Here is a 20,701-nt window from a genome sequence, read left to right as displayed (position 1 = left end):
CACTACCTGAATGAACACAACATCAATGAAATTACCCGCCGATTGGAAAACACAATCGGTTTGAAATTGAGCCGCGGAAAATGACGCGAGGTTTCCGCCCTAGGCAGCCTCGCTGCCAAATTGCGCGAAAATTCCTGAATTAGATTATTCATACGAACAGGTACGATATATTTTAGAGACCCCGTACTGCTATCATCCCCATCTTGACGAAGTTACTTCGGTAATCAACGCTCAGATTCAGTATGAAAGGAAAGATTACTAAAAAGTTGAGCAATTGGTTTAGCAATCTTATGAGGCTCCTCATAGAGTACCTTTATAGACAGAGTATGGCCATTTCTGTGCCGGTTTTTCATTGGTGGCGTGAAAATAGGCTGACACGATGTTCTTACGGCCGTAAATAAACGAACAAGATTAATTAAATAAATGTATCACAGATTAATCTATTCTATATATGTTAGCCCCTCTCCGCCGTCTTGTTAATGCGCTAGTGCGTCATTTGAACGCATTGCTACTGGTATACTAGGACTCTAGAGGTAGGTTGAAAGAAAAAAGCGGTCCACTATTATCGGCTGACCGCTTGATAGCGTTGACTTCCTAACTTAACTTGTGCCACAGCCACACCCGCATGCATTCCTTAGATTGTGACTGGAGGGTTTCCAAAATTTATTGTCTCTGCACGGAGAAAATTAAATTGCTGATTTAAACGATTAAATTGCTCTAAAAAGTGACTGCAATATTTCAACATAGATTTCACAACACAAAAATGCTACTTTAACCACTATTGTAGGCTAATTTAACCACGGGGGTGGTTAAAGAGGCATTTTTGTGTTATGAAATCTACGTTGAAATATTGCAGTCACTTTTTTTGGTAATTTAATTGCGAAATTAGCAATTCAATTTTTTCCGTGTGCACATGATCCTCCAAATGAACTGATTCGTAGTACCTGGTGGCATCACTGTTTCGTTGTCGTGTCATCCGCATTTATTGCTGTCATCGCGACAACCGCTGATGCCGTTCGTTGATGAGAAACGCCCACTTTCCGTCAAACATCTCTGTGGCTTAATTCGACGGCACTTCGGGCGGGCAGCCACGCGTTTCAACATGTTAAACACCGTGTTTAGTCCTTGATGAGGCGTGGGTTCATGACTTACGGATCATTCCGCAAGGGATTAATGTACTTATCGGCACGGCACGGACAAACTACTTCTAGGAACTTTTCTTGGCGATCATAGTGACATGAACGGACACGTGGCCATTTAAAGTGGGTCATACGTACGTATTTATGCTAAAGGGAACTATAGGCAAGTCGAAAGATGGGGCGTGCTAGTGAAAACTGGATAAGAAACAATGTAAAAGTGGATATAGTTCCTTTTGAGAAAATGGAAAAGCGGGATTTGACATTAAATCAAAAGGAACTGAGCGCTAACTCGTGAGCCGTAGGCATGTGACAAAAGCATTGTGGACAGGGCTCATGAGTTAAAAAGTCCCGGCACCGATCTCTTCCTCGTGTCCGGTCTCCCCGGTTGCCGCTGACGTCACTGGCGCTTTTAAATTCCCATTATGGCCCTCAACTAACGAATACATCCCAACTTTCCAATTTCTCACAGTTCCATTTAACATAAATAAGTCCATATGTAAGCTGCGGGGTAGTACGAGGTAAGGGGATCTGAGCTTGCCTTACGGAATCTCACAAAAAAATTTGTGGAGAATCTAGCTTGAACACGCGTAAGCATCCTACTTCCCGTAGAGAAAAAAAAGGAGGTGTTTGCATTTCGGGCATCTTGGAATTTTTTGATGATTTGATGACGTAGGTCGGTACAGCGACGTCCCCTTCACGCTTCACGCCGCTGTACCGACCTACGTCATCAAATCATCAAAAAATTCCAAGATGCCCGAAATGCAAACACCTCCTTTTTTTTCTCTCTGCCTACTTCCACAATGAAATAATACTTTTCAATAGTTCGGCTTTCTGGAAAAGAGATGGAGAGGGTAGAGAGAGATAGAGACTTCAATCAACGGTGAGCTTTATTTCATTCACACGTCCTTTGCTCCGTCAAACAGAAATTCGTGTGGCTCTAATAAAAAAAGAGCACGAACATTTTCCCCTCAAAGCGCGTACCCCCGATTGATTCAGTTTCTGCCAGACGCGCGCAAGTTCAAAAGCTTATAAGCCCTAGCGCCCTGCATGACCAACGAAAGCCAGGGCTCATGAATTTTGTACTTATGCTGGTCTCACAAAAACCGCGATTCAATTGGGAAAGTCATCGTATATCGGGCACGGAGAGAGTGTTTTAATTTAATACTTTGTTTTTCATTCGCGGCGTGATCCTATTTTGGCTTGTCACTTGGTTAGAAAACAACCTAATAAAAACTGAACTTAATAGTCGGAAACATTACGATTTCTGTTTTAAAAAATCTCGACGGGGCTTCGAGACGTGTTTGGGACAGTGTCAAGAGGATTAGAGCGACAATGGGGTGCGAGGACAAGCCACGAATATTTTTTATGAAATATTTTATCGGACGGAGGGAGGGATCTTATGATTTTCATTTTTTGGGCGTTTCTCTTCCTTAGAGTTCTTTTCTGAGCATTTTTCGTTAAACGGAGTGTCTTTGTACGAACTAGGTATGACATCCATTGGGACAGACGAAAACGAAAAGTTATGGAACCTGAATGTAAGACATTACTTATGTTCGATCCATTTTCGTTGTCACTAAAGAGGGAGACTGTTGAACTGAATGTATTATTTGGATACCATGGAAATTTAATTTAGGTATGTTATATCTTGAATCAGGCAGTGACGTTGCTCATGCTAGCAAGCTGCGCAAAGTCGCCGTAAGAGTCCTCACAAGCGTTGCCAAATTTATTGTGATATAGTTAGAATTTTTCAGACGACTTCTTTTCGAAATTTTCAGAGGATTTTCTTCGCCCTTTTATCTAAAGACTGGGTCAATTTGAGACAGTCCATTCAAAAATGGCACGCGTTCAGCAGAAAGAAGCCCAATAAGCCACATTACCAATTGCCAAATTTAACTGAAAAAATTAATTGTTTACAGGAGAACGTTTGTAAGGATTTTTTTTTATATTTTTAAAAATTTACTTTGAGAAAACGGAGCAGTTTGACGAAGCACCGCAAACTTTGAAACATTTGATCATCTTGGTTGGAACCTGGTATTAGAAATATACTTCATACATGTTTTACATTCAGAACATTTTTGGCGAGGCTATTGACATGCGGAAATTAAGGTTATTCAACGGCGAGACCGTATAGTTGTCACGTAGTCGGCTACCGACTTACAGATGGACTTTTTTTCATGCGAGTGAAAACACTTGTTTTACTGAGATTTTTACGTCAAAAAAATCAACGCAAAAAAGTCAATGTTGATACCTCATTAAAACCTGCATTGATGAAAATCTGTTAGACGTTTGGCAGTCGATTTTTTTCCAAGAATTTTTTTCATTATTCAATCGGAGTCTTTTTGAAATCAGCTTCTAACTCCCATGATAGTTTCTGATACCGCACAAAAATATGAGATATTTGTAAAAGAAGCAGAATAATCCAATTAGGTATGAATAGGACCCACAAATTGGAGAAGCATGCGATGATACGAATGAGCCAAACATGTTTCAACCGACGTAAACGCTAAAAAACAGATCTCGAGAGAAACGAAAAAAAAACTCTAACACGCGATCTCCAGCCGATCGCAGTGTGACGAAAAAAGAGAACTTTTTTTGACAACGGTTTCGAATTCAGAATACAACTGCTTCCTACAACGCTGATTCCCTCACGAACAATAAACGATGACGTTTACATGATTTAGATTATACCCGCATTGCAAATAAGACTTCATTGAAACTTAAATTAATTAATACTGAAACTAAAATATAGTTAAATTAACATTAGTCTTAAAATGTGGCGTTTACGTTATTTTCGTAATAATCGGTTGAAATGTTTTCGAGAAATAGTGATGGACCTAAAATAACATGGACCTTTGCTTTGTTCATTTTCCGGCAGAACCTAAAATACTAGTGTATATTATGCAATGTTATGGATTTTAATAGCTTAGATTGCCATTTTTTTAGTAAAAAACAAACAAACAAATAAATAAAAAAAAATACTCTAAATAAACTTTGTGATTTTCTTTTCTGATTACCTCTGACTATCGTAATGCATCCTCATATATACTGCCGAATTCTACTCATTCATGATTGGAAAAAATTGCCATTTTTATGGGCTTCCGTGGACCTTTTTTAGTACCAATGTAAACTAAATCGGGCCTCCGACGGAAAGGAGCTGTTTAAGGAAGGACTATAAATACGAAATTAAACATGTCTCGGGGATCTGAAATACGCGTATCCATCTGCCCTAGGAAAAAGTTTGCCGGGAATGAGCTCAGACGAGACAACAGTTTTAGGGCTGAACATCTGGGTAGAGGCTTAATTGCGCCCCTCCCCCTTTTCTCGACTTTCTGGCGCGGTCTGGCGCCCACCCCGAGTTGGAGGCGCCCCGGACCCCCATCTTCACAACAAGCAGCCCGGCTTTCAGCCAGATTTCAGCCAATTTCACCAGAGATGACTTCAATTATTCCGCTGCTCAGTCCTCTCATTGTCCAAATTTCACACCAACCCCTCGCCCCTCCTATTTTTTATTTCGTGCTTCGACTTCCGTCTCGTTGGACTGGGGCCCATCATCTACCCTGAAAGCAGGCGCACGTGGGGGATATAGTGACTTGCCTCCGAACTGCATCCGAAAATCTCTACATTTTGGCAAATCCGCGGTTTAAATCGAACCTTCTTAATCTTTCAACCAAAATTGAATTCTTATAAATGGAGAATTTGCAGGTGTCTGAAGTTTTGTAAATTTCATCTTTAAAACGATACTGCTAAAAAACTGAGTACGAGGATATCCTTGGTTTCTAAATTGAAAAATTATTGGAGAAAATATGACAAAATAACCTAATCTGCTAGAATACGTGTGTTTAAATGGAAAATGCTACGAGATTACATCATACGGCGGCACATTTTCTCACGTTTAAATACATTTTGCTCCAATTTCCCATTTCAGAAAAAAATCATGAATAATATTGCGAACTCAGCTCATTAGGCACTCTAAGACGAAGCAATGACATTTTTTAGTGCAAATTCTCCATTGCTGTAACGCGTATTTAAAATTTATGGAGAGGACGTAAATCTGCATCATCAAATTAGGAAATGCTTTGGATATTTTTACATCCCCCCCCCCTCATCAACGCGAATAAAATTATGTTTCTGACCATCCTCGAAAAGAAGAATACTACTGCTGGAAAAGTAAGAATAGAAACAAGCAGTTCCAACGCCAAAGCATTGAAGGGCGCTTCTATAACACTGCGCATGCGAGGAACGTTTTCATACGGCCAAGCGAGAGTATTGCGGACGGACGATGTATAACAAATTGCCTACGTGAAGGTGGTCCGGCAGCAACATACCCGCCGCTAGTCTCTGGAAAACAATAGAAAATAGTAGTTGCGTACGTTGCCAGCGAGCGCGCTGCGAGCGCATCTGTTTCAATTACCTAGCATCGAGTTGGGCCTCTAACTTTCTATTCTCTCTGATATAACCTTAAACCTTCAACCCAGAGCCGCAAACAGCTGACGCTTGACCAGAGACAAGAGACCCTCCACTGGCCTCCTAGCGACAGGTGGAAGCTTTTACTTTCGGGGTTTCAACAATTCCTTATGGACAATTATTAGGGAGCAACAGTCATCACCCTAGTTTCGGCTGTTGACTTACCTACATGGTCGATGATGAGCTTCGGATGACGTCATGAGCCAAACAACTTTACCAAACGTCGGCCATTTTCGGCTTGTTTGCAAAACGAAACTGCCAACACGTTGTTGAACATCAACCATGTAGGTAAGTCAACAGTAGAATGCTGAAGTCCCGAAAGTAAAAGCTTCCACCATGGCCAAGATACTAGTGGAGGGTCTCTTGTCTCTGCGCTTGACGATGCTGCGCCGAGAAAATGAACCAATCACAAAATAGCACAGTAATACGTCACTAAAATGAAGAGATCACGTGACTGTTCGTGATTTTTTCGAATCAATCTGAAACTACAACCTCGAATATGAGGCATTTAAGCATAACGAAGCCCCAAAATAGTTTAACCAGGTAATACGTCCGTGCGAGATTGTTATGCTTAAAAGCAAAACATTTCACGAAAACTTTTACGAATACCAGATGCAGAAAAAAATCAAATTTTCCCGGGTGTACCAGAATGGCGTCATTACCCATAAGGAAAAACGGTATGTAGTATAGTACATGTTACATCGGGGGAGTCGAACGGCTGGAAAGGGCGCATCTGGTACCCAGAAGCGCCCAAAATTGGTAAACTTCCATAGAGGAATTACGGACACTTTCCTACGAAAAATAGACAAAAATTGTGAAACGAAACGGAGGTATGACGGTTTGAAGTATGAAATGTGAGAGAACCAGTTTAGGATGTGTATTCCAATCCGTTCATCTCATATAATCAAGGCTGGCACAAAGTATGTGTTGGTCATTTTTACAGATGTTTGAAGTCCACCCATAGCAATAAAAGTACAGGGTCATACTTCAAAAATTTTAAGAAAAAGGGCTCATTCAGAGTGAATAACCAGTTCCGTGATGCGCTTTGCGGTATATCGATTGATCTGCCATTTAAACCTATGAAAAAGGATCATCAAATAGAGTTTTTTGCAACGAACACCTTAGTAATCGATTCTTTATCATAGCTTTGAATGGGAATAAATATCGATAGTCGATTATTTACGCCTCGCCACTGAAAACAACTCGATGCTACTTTGAAAATCTTTAACATTGGTTTTATGGATCTCTAGAATTCGGGGTTATAAAAAAACTCCGGGGAAATGACATGGCAACAGGACGTAAAGGACACTAAATTCACTTTGTTGTTGAGACTGATTTAATTTTTCGTTGATGAAAAAAAACAAATTTCGAAGACCTCTACTACCCCCGTATCCATGCACCTACCCTCACCCTTGGGCCCGCCCCGAGATGACAAAAGCGTGGAAATCGCGAAACAAGGTTGCCAGATCGTGTGAAAAATCCTGTATATTTTAAAACATTACGTTGAATAAGGAAATGCGCTGAATTTTCAGCACGATCTGGCAACAATGTCGCGAAATCACGCTGTGCCTGGAATGAGATGTTTGCCGACATACAATGACATCCCTCCGGGGATGATGGTGCGGAAAGGGGGTGAGGGGGTCAGAATGCCTCCGCGACAGAAACGCGAGGGAGACAACTGAAACTGATATAATATTTCTCGGCGAATATGCACACCAAGTTTATGACCGCGTATTTCAGTCACAAAAGCCAATAAACGCATCTCATTTTTTCTCATATTTCGCTCATTCCCGCTCTTCGCCTTTTTTTATTATTTTACCGTCCTCCTACCTCGGCGCGCGGAAGGCGCGCCCCTAAAATTCGTTGACCTAAAATCAGACAGCGTTTTAATATATCCGCCCATACTTAAAAAGTTTATCAAACTGAACAAAAATGTGCGACCTATTTGTGATGGTGAATGAACTGTGACCACCCACGGAAGAGGGAAGGAAACCTTTGGTGCGCGGAGGATTTGTCAGGAGGGCGGTTTTTGTCAAGCTGTGCATCGGAAAATCGAATCAGACTATCCAACGAGGAACGACCTCCAGTGTTTAGAAAAATACGTTCTGAGCGGAATAAGTTGCTTTTCTACAAACGGAGGGCGATAAGTTGAATTTCAATCGGACAATGATATTGATCATTGTCCGAATGAAATTCAACTCAAAGTCAGTGGACGATTGGTTCTTTTGGCGTTGGTCTCCCCTCAAAGTGAAACAGTTCGCTGTGGTTTCATCTTGAAAAGACTACAACTACTACCGAAGTGGTTGGTAGTTATAACCGAACCGAGATCTGGAACTAAACCATGTCAAGCCACAATAAGGTAAGATACCAACATCTCCAATATCAATCGTAGCTGCTAATTCTGTCGCGGTAAAAAAAAAACAGCGAAACTAAACTGCCGTGCCGAGGAAAAACGTCATATGAACATTCGAGAGTTGCCAAATTTCCTCCAATAAAATGTTTATTTTTGAGGAATGTTATGAATTCTTTTTCTTAAAATTTTCAGGAACTTTAGATGAAATTGCGAACAAAATGGGACTGTTGCAAACTTTTGCTAGAGCAAAAATAAGAGTTGTTTCTTATAGATAATACCTCAAAAATCACGATAAGCGCATCGGCAAAGTCTGAAATGCACACATAACTTCACAATCTGCGTAAAAAATTTGCGTTTTTTTAAGCTTCCCGCTTCAGAAACGATACTACGGCACAGGTGAACATTTTGTTAGAGGAGTCGCTCCATCGTCGGCGATATTCATCATGGCCGACACTTGCGCGTTCCGCGCGTAATTCGAGGAGAGTTCAAGGTCAATCAATTCGGGCGTGGAAAACATGAACGTTCAAACACGCCGATTGTTATCTGGTCTAATCCAGTTCAGGTATTATCTCGTCCCATCACACGTGTTTTGGCGGATTGGCGTCGGCCATGATGAGTATTGCCGACGACGGAACGACTCCTCTTACAAAATGTTCACCTGTGCCGTAGTATCGCTTTTGAAGCGGGAAGCTCAAAAAAACCGCAAATTTCTTACGCAGACTGTGAAGTTATGAGTGCATTTCAGACTTTGCCGATGCGCTCATCGTGATTTTTGAGGCATTATCTATAAGAAACAACTCTTATTTTTGCTCTAGCAAAAGTTTGCAACAGGCCCATTGTATGAAAAGTGGGAAGAAAAATATTAACAAATTTCCCCGAAAATACGTGATCCACGAGAGGAACGCCTGAAGGCTCATACGGCGTTCTTCCTTAGCACAGCAGTATAACTCTCTATTACTTTTTCACAAAAGAGCGCAATTATTACTCAATTGGCTTTGATATTGACCTATGTATTCGCTCTTAGAGCTTAAACGGTTGCCCACTGTACGTTGTATCTTTCCCTCCATTTTAATAGTGTTTCATTTGAATATTCTCTCGTAAGATATAATTTGCTCATCATCTCGATTTTGTGGCTCTCTGAAGCACTTACATAAAACTGAAGCTATGTTAATTGCTTTTCAGTCATGACTTTTTTTTATCACCATGTGCTTTACTTTCATTCTGATCCCCCAATACACTCCGAGGCTAATTTTCCCCCGTTTATTTTGCTTCATTGTTCTTGCCTCTATATCCTGTTATCCACTATCACTTCAGGGTGTGGATCATTTGAAACGAAATAAACACGTTAAATGCATTGTAATACCACATTATATCTATCAATTGTTAGAGAAATTTAGGCTCTCTGACTTCTCACATTTTCATTCGTTGCTACAGTTCGATCTAGACATCTATAGACGGGCTGATTTCTTGATTTTTGGGAATATCGGCAGGTAATAAACTCTGAATGAGACCATTTAGTTGAAAATTTTAAATATGCTTTTTTTAAAAAAAAACACACATCACAAGATTAAATTTCGCATCAAGAATAAATTTCGCATTTTATGTTTTATTCTCAACATTCAGATTTACAGATTTTTGCAGATGAAGATTCATAATTTTGATGCATGTCATTGGTCATTGCAAAATCTATAATTAAAGACTCAACAAACAGTTTATTGCTTTGTTGTTTATATTCATTTAATTTTCGTCGAATGGTCAATTTTACTTGTTTCTAGCGGTCACCAACTTCTGAAAACCTGCGGATTTTCCGAGCAGTACAACTGAATTCCATTAAACTCACGATGATCTACTTTAAAGCACCAATATGACGCAATTAATGTGCTCTGACGCACACACAAGTGCCCAGATCAAACCGCAGAGTGGTAGTTTCCTGTTAATTTATTCACCCGAAATCCACAATTCCTCCCCTCTCCACACATCTCGACCACAACCCTGTGGCTGAAAATATCATCATCGGTGACGATTTCATCACACCCACCTGCGGTTTCGCTGGAAACTTACACTAGCCATATAGGCAGCATATATGAAGTTGCTTGCAACATGACCGGTAGAAAACTATTCGTTCGGCTTTTCAAACTTAAAACCACACTTTCAACCGGAAACGATTGTCAACGATGCATAGTTTTTTGTTTTCTTTTAGTAAATCGTTATTTTTTCAGCGTTTAGCCAAAAGGCAACTCTCTCTCTTGTTGTACCTAAAGTTTGCTACAGACTTATCTACTGTAGCAATAACTTGTGAGTTTTGAGCTATAATTTAAAAATGGTTCCAGGGCCATAATGAAATATTAATTTTTTTGTCATGGGAAGTACAGGAAGAAAAATGATCTCGTTGAAAGTCGCGAGAAAACTTTCTTGGAATCAACCACAAAGCTCTTTTAAGCAATATATATAGGGCGTCTCTTTCAGGTAACGGGAATACTGTTTACAAAAAAATCCTGTCACAGCTTTTGGAACGCTGAGTGCAGAAAGGACATTTCTTGGTTGCGGTGTCTCGGGATCTCCGTCAACGTTTCATCCACTATAATTAAAGCAAATGAGGGAGTCGTTCAGTATTTTACTGAATTTTCTATATGATGTTACAATGCTGAAAATGAAAAATTTCAGAATATTCACCCAATAGTGGCCACTCTAAAATATACATTAGAAGTAGACATTCTGAAACACCGCAGACAAGAAAAAAACAACATTTATACACCCAACGCCTTTTACGGACTGCGTTTAACAGAAAGGAACTAAGCCACATCAGCAATTACCAAATTCGACAGGGCAATTTAATTTTTTACGAGGACACGTTCGTGTGGATTCCTTTGAAATTTTTAAGGAATTTGCTTCTTACTAAGGAAAAAACTCACTGAAATTTATACGAAAATCCGCACGACCGTCTTCACATTAAAAGTCAAATACCCCAATTGAATTTGGCAGTAGCTGATATGCCATAATTTCTTTTCTGTTTAACGCGGTCCCTTACGTAACACAATTACTCATTAACACTATAAAAATTGGAGGTATTTCTATCAAACAGAACTATGTGCAAGTGGGAAAGATGGGGGGTGTGCTCGTTAGTGCTTGGGTCATGAGAATGAATGGGAATGATAAAGCGCCAGTGACGTAGCCATTCGTCGTCTTTAACTCATGAGCCCTGTCCACAACGCTCTTGACACATGCCCACGGCTCATGAGTCTTGCATTCAGTTGGCACACAGTTCCGTTTGCTGAATTAGAAAAGCGGGCTTTTACATTCTGTCAAACGGAACTAAGTGCACACTCCATGAGCCGTAAGCATGTGTCAAGAGCGTTGTGCACAGGGCTCATGAGTTAAAGACGACGAATGGCTACGAATGGCTACTGAAGCGTCACTGGCACTTTATCATTCCCATTCATTCTTATGGCCCAAGCACTAACGAGCACACCCCATCTTTCCCACCTGCACATAGTTCTGTTTGATAGAAATACGTAAAGGGGTGGCGGCAGGCGTTGACGAAGAGATGTTGCGGTGGCAGTTGCCCGATAACCTCTGGGAAGACAGGCATATGTGGCGTTTGGGTGTCGCAGGACGCCAGAGTGCGTTGTAGAGCGACTTTAAATAGAGAAATATGGAAATACGTCCAATTTTCCCTCAGGATAACTGCAATATGAAGAACTATTCTCGTAGGTCGATACATTTTTACCTGAATTCATCCCTTTTAGCGAGATTTGGCAACGGACCCGGCGCCAAAATTGGTAGGTCGACGCGGCGGCGTAAACACGGACGTTGTTTCCTGAGCCGTAGACCCCAGGGCAAATAAATCACTCGGGGTCTAATCGAATGAAAAATGTCGCGACGTTTACGACGAGTCGGAGTGACGTCACTTTTATCTCGTCGTCCCGCCGCATTCTACCCGATATTGGTTCCACCTGCCCCCCCCCCCCCCCCCTCGTTGCTTCGGTGGTGGGTCCGCTCGTGCAAACATTTGTCATACAGACAAATTGGAGGACTCCACCAATTTTGACCGCTACTGTGCGGAGGTCCCAATACGTGGGAAGACGTTTTCGGAGAGTGTTTCCGGGAAACGAGTGTTTTGGAAGTGGCGATGAGTGACTTTAAGGTGGGGGAGATTGTGATTTCAGACGAATTTCCGGACTTTACAGATAAGTTAAAGCTATATTTTAAAAAAAAGGTCTCACTGAGTGAGGAACATATCGACGGTGAAACTACCAGACCACGCATCTCGGTATGCGACGTTGTTGACTTTCTGTCAATTACTTAACGTTCTTAATGCATGCATTAAGAACTACTTAACTTCAATTGGACGTATTTCTGCCAAACGGAACTATGTTCATTATAACGTGAGCTCTGTCATGCATGCATTCTTATGGGTCTCAGGGCTCATGCCTTAATGCACATAGTTCCGCTTGGCAGAAATACGTCCAATTCTCGAAAACATTCGCGTTTCGTCCTCTCTGTGCGAGGAAAATTCTGTGTAATTTTGGTTTGAATGTAAACAAAAATAATGAAAATATAACCAAAGGGTCATTCCACGCCTAGGTAGTCCAGGGGGTATTTTTTTCCCCCCCTCCAAATGACCCAACAATATTTATTTTTGGACTCCTTAATACTCCTAGTTTTTGGAAATATATGGGGTTTACATCCGTTTTGTTTTTTTTCTCGCAATTTTCACGTGTTTTGTAACCCCATTGGTTAGCTTCATCCTACTGTAAAAAGAGTGACAGTTTGGTAGCAATATTTTCTGGTGTTCTTGCCAAAACCAAGTTTCAGTTTATGTTTGCAGTTGTCAAGAAACTGATTCAATGTGCTCCTGCAAAGTTTCAATTTTTAAAAGTAATTACTGTGTATTATATGTAACTTTTAAAACTTAGTGTACTGACTGTCACACCCGTTACGCAAAACATGGGTTTTTTAATGTAACTATTTTAATTCATGTTATTTTGAGATGCTAATTTTTTCCGTACGTCTTCAAGTCAAGTACAGCTTTGGAGTATTTTTTCCAAATTTTTATTTCAACAATTGATAGGCAAAACTGCGTAACGGGTGTGACACGTTACGGGTGTGACCAATGAGAAGAGGCTTCAATTATGCAGATGTTGCCTCACTTCTCACCATTTTTTCTATGGTTATCACAAGAAATACACTCATATGCACAATTAGAGGTATGTATACATCTAATAAGAGAGAGATAGCCAACTTTTTTGCCATATTTCAGTATTTAAAGTGAATACACCTATCTCAAAAGGACTTCAAATAGAACTCGTTGAACTCTCTCCGATTGGATTGAAATATTTTCACTTTACTATAGGCCTAGACCTACCGTACCAGGATTTTTTTTTGGTTAATTTGGATCATGCGAGGTCCAGGACCGCGGGGACGAAAGGGGAATCCTGGGCTACCCGAAGAAAAGCCCTGGGACGGTAGGTCTGGGCCACCCTGTAGAAAAATGTAGTTTTGGCATGTTCTACATTAAAATGCGTCAAATTGCTGATTGATTTACTGCTTAGGATTGCCTACAATAAGAGTATGAAAAGAAAAGTAAGTTTTTTAACTTTTAATTTCTCTCAGAAATGATGGACCTCAGAGAGACAATCTGTCACACCCGTTACGTCACACCCGTAACGCAAACGGTAGGTCTGGGCCACCTTGTAGAAAAATGTAGTTTTGGCATGTTCTACATTAAAATGCGTCAAATTGCTGATTGATTTACTGCTTAGGATTGCCTGCAATAAGAGTATGAGAAGAAAAGTAAGTTTTTTAACTTTTAAACTCTCTCAGAAATGATGGACCTCAGAGAGACAATCTGTCACACCCGTTACGTCACACCCGTTACGCAAACTCTCCCATTTTTCAAGGAAAGAAAAAAAGATAATCGAAAACGGATCATCGGCAGATGAAGCAAAAACCCTTGGCTTCATCATATAATTTAATCAGATTTTTAAATTCATAAAATTCGCTGAGTTTCCACTTTACACTCACTGAGGAAAAACTCACTTCCAAAATCGGTCACGCCCGTTACGCAGCCTTTTAATTTTTTCCTGAGGAATGGAACAAAGTAAAAACAATTTCTGATAAACTAAAATGATCTATAAAAAAAGTTCTTTCTGCTACTGCAGATAATTTTTTAATTAAACCCCAAGAAAGAGTTCAAATTCTTGTTTAAAGTTAAATTGTTGTCACACCCGTTACAATGGAATGACCCAAACCAACCAAACCACAATTAGGTTATATTTTCATTATTTTTGTTTACATTCGAGCCACCGCCATCTTGGTGCACTCTTTTGTGACTCCATGAGCGAACACCAATCAGAATTGGATTTTTATTAGGCCTCTTCTTGTTGTCTCTGCGCTCAACCAAGCTCGATCAGAATTGAGATGTCGTAACTCTAGGTATAAAGGGACTCTACAACGAACCACTGGTTGTCAAAACTTGAAACTTGGCGACGAGGTTGAAATCAAGAAGTCAAATGAGACGTCATAATCTTCCCTCTTACGAGAGGAACTTCCCTCGGCTATGAATGATGCCCATTCAACATTTATACTGAGTGCGATAAATCCGTATACTCACAAGCACTGACGCTTAGCATCTTGCTACAGCCAGATGCAGTCGGAGTAAAATAAATAAAGCTAGAAACATGCAGTCTTTTCTCTTTTCCCTTCATTTTTTTCGCTGGCCACGGTGTAGCAGCAGAGTAGCAGAAAATCCCTCATTGAGAAATGAGAGCGGACGTCCGTGCGTCCGGATGTTGACCTAAAAACAACGTTGCCGATGTGGCGCTAATTCGAAAGAATTATTATGCATCAGAATTCCTGCAATTTGGTAAAATTTAGGAGCTACCTTAGGGGTGTAACTAGAATGCATTTAGCCGAATTTTCGATCGGATTTATTTCCGAACGTACAAACGACTAAACTCGGGATTTAAATTATGAGTAAGAAAAACGTGTGCTAAAGATGCATCATTTTTACAATTTTATTTTTATATTTTTTATTTAAAAATTATGCATCTTTGGCACACGTTTTTCTCACTCATAATTATAATTAGATGCAACATGCGGCTCAACAACTTTTCAAATTTAAATTATAATGTGGCATAAATACGAAGAAGAGGGGGAGGAATAAATAGAAAATCAACGATTTTGGGTGCAAAGCGCTTATGTTGAGAAGCTCCTCTAAAATTTCATTAAAAAAGTAATGTTTTAATCTTGATGAATCCAATAGTGTAACCAGGCTGTAAAATGATTTGCACCTATAAAGTTTTTAATGATTCAAAATCTCCAAAAAAGTTCTCTATTTCAATCCGATGCCCAAAGGTTAAGGCGGACAATACAATGAATGCGATGATGTAATAATAAAACAAACTCCTTACAAAAGATTGCAGTTGTCACAACAGTAGACGTAATCACTAATCTAGATCTTCTACAGTGCAAATAAAAATCTTCTCGCTTTTTCTTCCATCACAGAGAAAACACTATCTGCTTCTCATCTCAATCTCGGCTGGCGAAAACGCAACGCTACAGTCGAAGGCGCGTGAATACCACTATTCGCCCTCGCAGGATGTCCGTGTTGCATACGCAAAATGTTGAAGGCGCTCTCGCTTTCCAAACGCTCGGTAACGACGAGAACATAAGAAACCCGTATTAATGCGCTCTAGGCCTTGATTTCGCACCGCCCTAAAACTAGTCGCTGACAATCGGGGGGGGGGGGGGGGGCGGCATGGTGGCGTACCTCCTTTATTAAGACAAAAAGAAAGGGGGATAATAGCGAAGCAAGGGAGAAGAAACTATAGCAAATTATAATAAGTAGAATGGTAGAATGAGTGTACCTCTATAAATAATGAATACTCATTAAAATACTGCTAGGGAGAAACGCCGTATGAACCGTTAGGGGTTGCCAAAATTCCTTTGATAAACTGCACATTTATAGAGAAAGTTGTGCGACATTTTCTACCAATATTTCAGATAATATCGTTCGCAATTCGCAATTTAAAGTATCTGAATATTTCAAGGTAAAATCTGCAAAACTTTCTTCCAAAATAAATGTTTTTTTTTTAAGGGTTTTGGTAACATTCGCATGTTCATGTGACATTTTTCCTTAACACAGCAGAACGGCTCTACAGTGAGACTGTGAAACGTAAGCAGTCACATAATGTTCATTAATTTCTCTTAAGGTCACAAACATTGCTCCTCTTTTCTTTCTTTTTTTTTTTGGGGGGGGGGGGGTACTTTTGCTACTCTTCCAACATAAACGAGCTATGAAAAATCCGCGACAAGGGTAAACTTTCTCGCTAAAGAAATTTTAACTCCAGAGTAGAATTTCATAAAAGTTAAACCTGGAAGGGTTTAATTTTCAAAATTTTCATCGAAGGGGTAGATTTGTCCCAATATCAGGATCTACCTGAATCAGTGGCGTGGCGTGCTTACGATATGTCGATTGATCGGACATTTAAACCTATGGAAAAGGATCGATACACAGGGCTTCGCAGCGAACACCTTAATATCCGATTCTTTAGCATAGGTTTAGCATAGGTTAGCATAACAATCGATATATCGCGATTCACGGCACGCCACTGCCCTGAATCGGCGAGTGCCTAAAACCGCCGCTTGTGGCGAATATTCACCGCGAGCACGTCGCTTTTTTCCCCGAGCAGTCCATCACTTAAAGGTTCGAGGCCCTAAACCGTGATTACACTCGGGGCATAACATCATAACGACGAGACCGGCACAATGGAAATTAGGGATCAGCGTGGCCGCTCTGTGGACGCGTTGGAGAGGGGGTGGAGGCGAGGAGGTCGGCCTTGCAAGCGACAGCAGCCGACGGTTCACATTCCTCCGCGCAACTTTGCCGTCGCTTGCATAAAAATTCGCGTATTTCGCGTTGTTCTTTGCGGTAATTTTCGGTTTTTTGGGTCGAGCCGGCAACCCTGCTTCCGCTCGCGTTGATATATTGTATTTAAATTACGCTAAACCTATTGTGCTGAGATACCATTTTAAAAATATGATTTATGCTGTAATAAAGTGCTTCGTTAGAGACGATATATATGAAAAAAAAGAGAATGCCTGAAAAGTGTGGTTCGGGTCAGGAATCTCGGAAGAACCTAAGGAAACTCGTTCTACTTGCTTCCCTTGCCTTGATATTGAATGGGAGCGCTTAATACTACTCCAGGGTGGCATGAAACGTAAGAGAAAAATGGAAGATTGGAAATTTCAGTGAAATATTTCATGGAATTTCACGAGGCTTTTAAATATTTCATATTTTTCAGGGGCTAGAGTATGCAACCCGCACTCAAATACACAAAAATAGACGAAAGTCACAATCGTTACATGTAACAAAACATGAAACGGAGCCGGCATTTTTCAATATCTGTCATAAATTTCTGAAATTTCATGAAATATTTCAGGAGAAATTTCAAGATTTTATTTTTTATGAAGGTTTGCCATCCTGTACTACTCTCGCGAATATGATAAATAAAATAATCTTGGAGTTACGGGTCACGAAAAAATCATACCGCCGGAATGTGTCATGCTCCCTTTTTACAAAGTAGGAATTTCCGATTATATTTTAGGCTAGTATTATTTCAAACAAATTAAATTGAAAATTAATTTTTTCCCACACAGATTCGGGAGACAAAAAAGAAAGAATTCCCGCCTATCTTTGGCTCTGTGTTGCTCATATAGCGTATAAAACAAAACTACAATAAAACAAACGGAACCAATAAAACATAGAAAGAGAGCACGGTACCGGACGCGCGTTGATGACGGCGCAGAGATACAACTATTCGTGCTCGATGGATGTCCGTGTTGCGTCTGCAAAATTGAAGGCGCGAAGGCGCGAGACGTGAACTCGCAACGCTTCGCTCTATACTGCCGATTAGGTGTAGCTCAGATTCAGGAGCAAAGTTTAAAACGAAACCAAAATATATCTCTCCTATCTTCACTTGAGTTGACACTAGATGTTTTTATTTTAAGCGCTCAGCCGATAGGCAGCGCTTTTTGATTTCGACTTGCCTCTGAGTACTAAGTCGTATTTTGTTCGAAGCAACAAAATGTTTCCGTTTTTTTCTTGTTATTTTTTACGCGATTCTGAACAACCAATGAGAGAGGAACGTTCAAGGTCGCGACAGACGACAGTGTTTTCGAGCGTTGTTTTGGGAAACATTTACATTTTGTTCGTTTTACTTCAAATGCTGTCCGCGAGGAGCGCTGCTAGTACTTTTGTATTTGTTTACATTCCTTATCTCTCCTACTCCTCATGCTTGTGATGAGTTGTGACGGTGAATGTGAGTTGAGTTTTGTACCTTTTGTATCTGTGTGAATTTAAAATTTAAATGAGAAAGGTATGGAATTTTTTTTCATCAATAACATTCTGCAAAGAAGGAGAAGGATCCGTAATCTCATTCTTCAATTAGAAGCCGAGGATGAAAAAATCTTTCATGCAATCCAGGCCGCTACTGTGAAGACATATAATCCACATCCAAAGTATCCAAATTATGCCTCAGACTGGGTTTTCGATTATAGCCCTCCTGACTTTTTTCGCCTGTACCGGATGACCCTCAAAACCTTCAACCGGCTGCACGCCTTGACTGTGGAGAAGAACCCCGAATATCACCGGGGTAATGTAACTGGGAGGGAGCCTGTGTCGTCTACCTCTCGGCTTTTAATAACGATCGAATATCTAGCTGCACAGGGTCCTCTTCGGAAAATTGGCGATAAGTTCGGTATTGCTGATTCTACAGTCTATAACATAGTCGAAGAGACATTAGACATCCTGATTGCCATGCAGAGCACCTACATTAAGTGGCCCTCAGCAGACGAGGCAGAAGAAATCAAGGCAGAATTCAGAGACGCTTGCGGATTTCCAGGTTTGTTTAAATTAATTTTGTAGAAAGTATTACTTATTGTAATAATTTATAGAATGTGGCTGACTACACTCAGGTCAGCAAGGCTAAATGTGTAATGGGTGCTCACAAAGATTATCACACCCAGTCCGAAGATGAGTATAATGTGGAACTTATTTTACATTTATAGGAGGAGCAATGCCCACCAAGCCTTTTAATCTAATGTTAAACTGCACTTTGGTTGTAATCCACACACATCTGCTGTTTATGCCTACCTCTCAAATATCAATTGGCTTACTTATTGGTTAGACTTTCATTTATTATCAGGTACCCTAGAGAAACTACTTTTCTAAATAGGAATTTATCGTGCAAGTACAAGCATGATTTTAAAGAAATAGTCATCGTAACCTCTTAAGATAACAAGCTCCTTGTGCCTGTTATTGATTTGAATGGAATTGTATGTTACAGGTGTAATTGGAGCTATAGATGGCTCTCATATTGAAGTGAAAGTGGCAGCCGAACACATCGGTGACTATACCAACCGAAAATGTTTTCAGTCTGTTATCCTCCAAGGTTGCTGCACCTACTCAAAACTTTTTACACACATAAATGTGGGCTTTCCTGGAAGAGCCCATGATGCAAGAGTCCTGCAATATTCTGACCTCTGGCGCATTGCAGAAACACAGGAAGATCGCCTTTTTTATGGAAGTGGGCATCTGATAGGTGACTCTGCCTACCCCTTACGAAACTGGTTAATGGTGCCATACAAACGCCACAATGGATTGCTACCTGAGGAATATAATTATAATAGGAGATTGAGCAGAGGAAGGTAATTACAGGAATACTTTTATCTCTTGTCTAAGTAATGACTGGGTACCAACGGAGGAAGCGATGAAGATGAAAAAGGCCAATGACTCTCAGTTTGCAAAACTTTACGTTTGCTCGTTAAAATCATACCTTTGCCTGTTACTCTAATGCTTTTTGTAAGTATTTACTTTCCACAAAATTAGAGGTTTCGCGAAATAATTGCGTTATGTCAATCAGTCATGCTTCTGTTACCCTAATTCGCCTATTTAAAAATGTCATGTATCTTATTCTTCTTTGTTGCAGAGTATGTATTGAAAATACTTTTGGGTGGCTCAAAAGTAGGTGGCGTCGACTACTGTTCATCGACGTTAACTCTTTGGACAAAATAACAAAAGTGATAACTGCATGCTGTGTCTTGCACAACTTTTGCCTTCTTCATGACGATTACTTACCAGAGAATGATCTCATTACCATTCCTCAAATGCCGGTAGCTTTATTCATTGGACCTCAGCCAGTCAACGCAACCGGGAAAAGGAACATGCTTAAGCAATTATTGGCGTAATTTCTGTTCCGGCATGGCCCCTATGTTCATTGTAAAATTTCACTTGTGCATTTTTGTACCATGAAAATGTAGTAAAAAAATTTTCATTGTAAATTTTTCGGTTTGCTAATTCCGATCTTCCTTGCCCAGCACATATTAAAAAGTTCTCATCATTCGTCACTAGAAGCTGATATCTTCTGTTTAGAAAACGTGACATGCTGAATGCAGTGCAATTAAATATTTTTCTAACAAAAATTTTATAGGCATGGACAGGAAGTGGGAACAGATCGATTTCCCATGTTACTTTTTACCTAAGTTCTAAATTAATTTTTGAGCAAAAGGTTCATTTCCTAATTATTCTTTACACATAGCTTATGAAGGTCTTAACCAAAAGTTCAACTACATTCAAGTTGTGTCAACTATACTTCAGCACACTTTGAGACCTCTACCAAAAATTTAAAGTACTGCTAAATTTACTGAAGGAACATTTTTAAAAAAAATTCATGAAAAAAGGAAA

General features: G+C 40.1%; 2 protein-coding genes across 3 annotated transcripts in view; one reads left to right on the top strand and one right to left on the bottom strand.

Moving 5' to 3' along the window:
* LOC109032141 (neuroligin-4, X-linked) overlaps nucleotides 1–20,701 on the bottom strand; it is a 552,408-nt gene that overhangs the window by 345,132 nt on the left and 186,575 nt on the right. The gene's annotated exons all lie outside the window — the stretch shown is intronic.
* On the top strand, nucleotides 18,210–20,298 carry LOC140225105 (putative nuclease HARBI1). The gene is made up of 3 exons (XM_072302673.1): nucleotides 18,210–18,860; nucleotides 19,305–19,665; nucleotides 19,947–20,298. The coding sequence occupies exons 1-3, from the start codon at nucleotides 18,338–18,340 to the stop codon at nucleotides 20,203–20,205; spliced, it is 1,143 nt and encodes a 380-aa protein (XP_072158774.1). The 5' UTR covers nucleotides 18,210–18,337; the 3' UTR covers nucleotides 20,206–20,298.

The sequence above is a fragment of the Bemisia tabaci genome, chromosome 7 (assembly GCF_918797505.1).
Source record: "Bemisia tabaci chromosome 7, PGI_BMITA_v3".
Classification (NCBI taxonomy): domain Eukaryota; kingdom Metazoa; phylum Arthropoda; class Insecta; order Hemiptera; family Aleyrodidae; genus Bemisia; species Bemisia tabaci.
The sequence above is the reverse complement of the archived record's forward strand: the minus strand, read 5'-3'. Positions and strand labels throughout refer to the sequence as shown.

What these genes read in the sequence shown, in the direction of transcription:
- LOC140225105 (XM_072302673.1), top strand. Translation starts at nt 18,338, where the DNA reads ATGGAATTTTTTTTCATCAATAACATTCTGCAAAGAAGGAGAAGGATC. An exon ending in AGACGCTTGCGGATTTCCAG is followed by an intron (nt 18,861 to 19,304) that starts GTTTGTTTAAAT and finishes TGTATGTTACAG; the next exon opens with GTGTAATTGGAGCTATAGAT. An exon ending in AGGAGATTGAGCAGAGGAAG is followed by an intron (nt 19,666 to 19,946) that starts GTAATTACAGGA and finishes TCTTTGTTGCAG; the next exon opens with AGTATGTATTGAAAATACTT.